This window comes from Sinocyclocheilus grahami, unplaced genomic scaffold (genome assembly GCF_001515645.1).
Source record: "Sinocyclocheilus grahami isolate Dianchi unplaced genomic scaffold, SAMN03320097.WGS_v1.1 scaffold281.1, whole genome shotgun sequence".
Lineage (NCBI taxonomy): Eukaryota > Metazoa > Chordata > Actinopteri > Cypriniformes > Cyprinidae > Sinocyclocheilus > Sinocyclocheilus grahami.
Window position 1 is genome coordinate 2,044,141 of NW_015505460.1, and position 2,192 is coordinate 2,046,332.

The 2,192-nt window shown below is 34.9% G+C and overlaps 1 protein-coding gene across 1 annotated transcript in view; it reads left to right on the plus strand.

Moving 5' to 3' along the window:
• mcoln3a (mucolipin TRP cation channel 3a) overlaps positions 1–2,118 on the plus strand; it is a gene marked incomplete at its 3' end in the record, with an annotated part of 4,279 nt that extends 2,161 nt beyond the window's left edge. Inside the window, exons 3-6 of the mRNA XM_016292199.1 lie at positions 766–919; positions 1,134–1,215; positions 1,316–1,412; positions 2,019–2,118. Coding sequence (XP_016147685.1) covers positions 766–919; positions 1,134–1,215; positions 1,316–1,412; positions 2,019–2,118 — 433 coding nt within the window. The remainder of the gene's footprint in view (positions 1–765; positions 920–1,133; positions 1,216–1,315; positions 1,413–2,018) is intronic.
• Positions 2,119–2,192: the final 74 nt, after the last annotated feature.

Consider the following 2,192-nt stretch of genomic DNA (forward strand, 5'->3'; position numbering starts at 1 on the left):
AAAAATTGACCCTTATGGCTGGTTTTGTGCTCCAGGGTCACATATGTTTAATTTACTCAAGATCAACTAAAAACATTTTGTTACTCAATGTTTAATTTAGTTCACTTAAAGATGGGAACATTGTTTTTAAAGACCTCAATGTTTATTGTGATGTCTTTTAAAACATCTAATCTTTTAAAAAATCTATCATAAATAAATAAACCAACCAACCCACGATCATTTCTGCGGTCAGTAAAACTAGTAAACCAGTATGTGTTTCGCACATCAACACACTATTTGAACAAAATTGTTTCTTTTAATTTTTCGATGAAGAGTGTTAATTGTTTTAGACACAATAAACAGAAAAGGTTGAATCTGAAAACCATGATTTTCCATTATTATCTGATTAGACCAATATGACATTGACAATAAATGACATTGTTTCAGTTTTTTTCAGTGCATATTTATAATGTACAGTGAGAACTAGAACATTAAAATAAGCAGAAAAAGATCGGATTTTCAAAGAAACTCAAGTTAAATCTACCCCTCCTCTCCCACGAATGCAGACTGAATATGCAAATTGAAATATGCTGAAATAATGCAGGATGACATTGTTCTCTAGGATTTGCACAGACCTGTGGAGTTTACTAAATATTAATCATGAAATGCATGTAAATGTGCAAAACAAGCACTATATATGTGGTAAATATTACGTTTCATAGAGGTGGCGTGATTTAATCTCTTTTATTGCTTGCATCTGATTTATTGTCTGATTGTTTTTTTTAGTATCTACACCTACAAAACCTGACGGTTGATAATCATGCGTTTGAGAGGATTGATGACGTGTTCACTCCTCTGTCCATCTGTCAAGACTTATATCGACATGCTAACGTTTTACCAGCCAATGAGACTTTTGATATTGATCCACATGTAGAGACAGGTACATCATCATTTGTCATGATAACACAGCTGTACGATCTAATGTAATTACTGTGGTAAGGATGGCAGAAGTCATAGTTATTGCGCACAGTTTTCTAAATAGTAAACATCCACTGTCACATTAAGATGAAAAACCAAAGACTTTTGTGATAGAAGTTAAATGTGCTGTAAAATTAAATAACTTTTGGTCTTTGATTGATTTACTTGATTTGCAGAATGTCTTTGGATTTACCCCATTTCACTCTACAAGAAGGATGATTTGGAAAATGACATGAACCTCACTTTAGATTTTCAAAGGTGTGTGCATTTCATTTACTGTATATTTGAATCATTCATCATTAAATTCATTGAGTTTGTGCTTTATTTTTGACTTGACATTTGTGTGGTTCATTTCCAGGTTGTTAGCAGTAAACATCTATCTCAAGGTAAAGGCTATCAACCTTCAAACAGTGCGTCATAAGGAGTTACCGGACTGCTATGACTTTACCGTTAATGTAAGTGTTAAATGTCACACATACGTGTCTTTACGATAACACTTTGTTTTGTAAGTGTAACTTTGCATGTCAACTAGCAGCCATCTGCTTTATAACACTTTATTTTGATGGTTCAACAACACACATTCTACTGCCTAACTTTGCAAGTACATGTCAACTTATTCTACAAACCGAGACAAAAGAGTTCGATGACATGTTGCTGCAAATGTACTTATAGTTAGTAGAATGTCTAAAGTGCATGAAGTGCAACTGTCTTGAAACTCTTAACTCTCTGTTTGCCTAACATCCAAAGACAGCTGCTTCTGCTTTAGGTTTCAAAAGGCACATTTCCAAAAGTCCATTTACTAGTCATAACCACACAGTTTCCAGGATTGGTTAATAGAGGTTTGTCACATGAAGACTAGACATTTCCCTCTTCTCCTTCATTTTTGCTTCCATTTCTTTCATGTCAACTTATTTTGTTGATTTCATGCCGTTTCGTCACAAGCTCTCGAGGACTTTATTTCTCAATGTTAACCAGAGGATTTCTGACTCAGAGCTGGAATTCCTATTGGACAGGTTTAAGTTCATTTGATAAAGTGGGTAATCTGCTGCGTTCGGTTACAGATCAAGTTTGACAACCATGCACACAGTGGACGAATCAAGATATCTCTAAGCAGTGATGTTCAGATAAAAGTCTGCAAGGACTGGAAGGTTTCTGGCTCAAGTAAGTTGTGATATAGGACCAAAAATAGAACACACACACACACACACCTACCCACACACACAAACACACACACA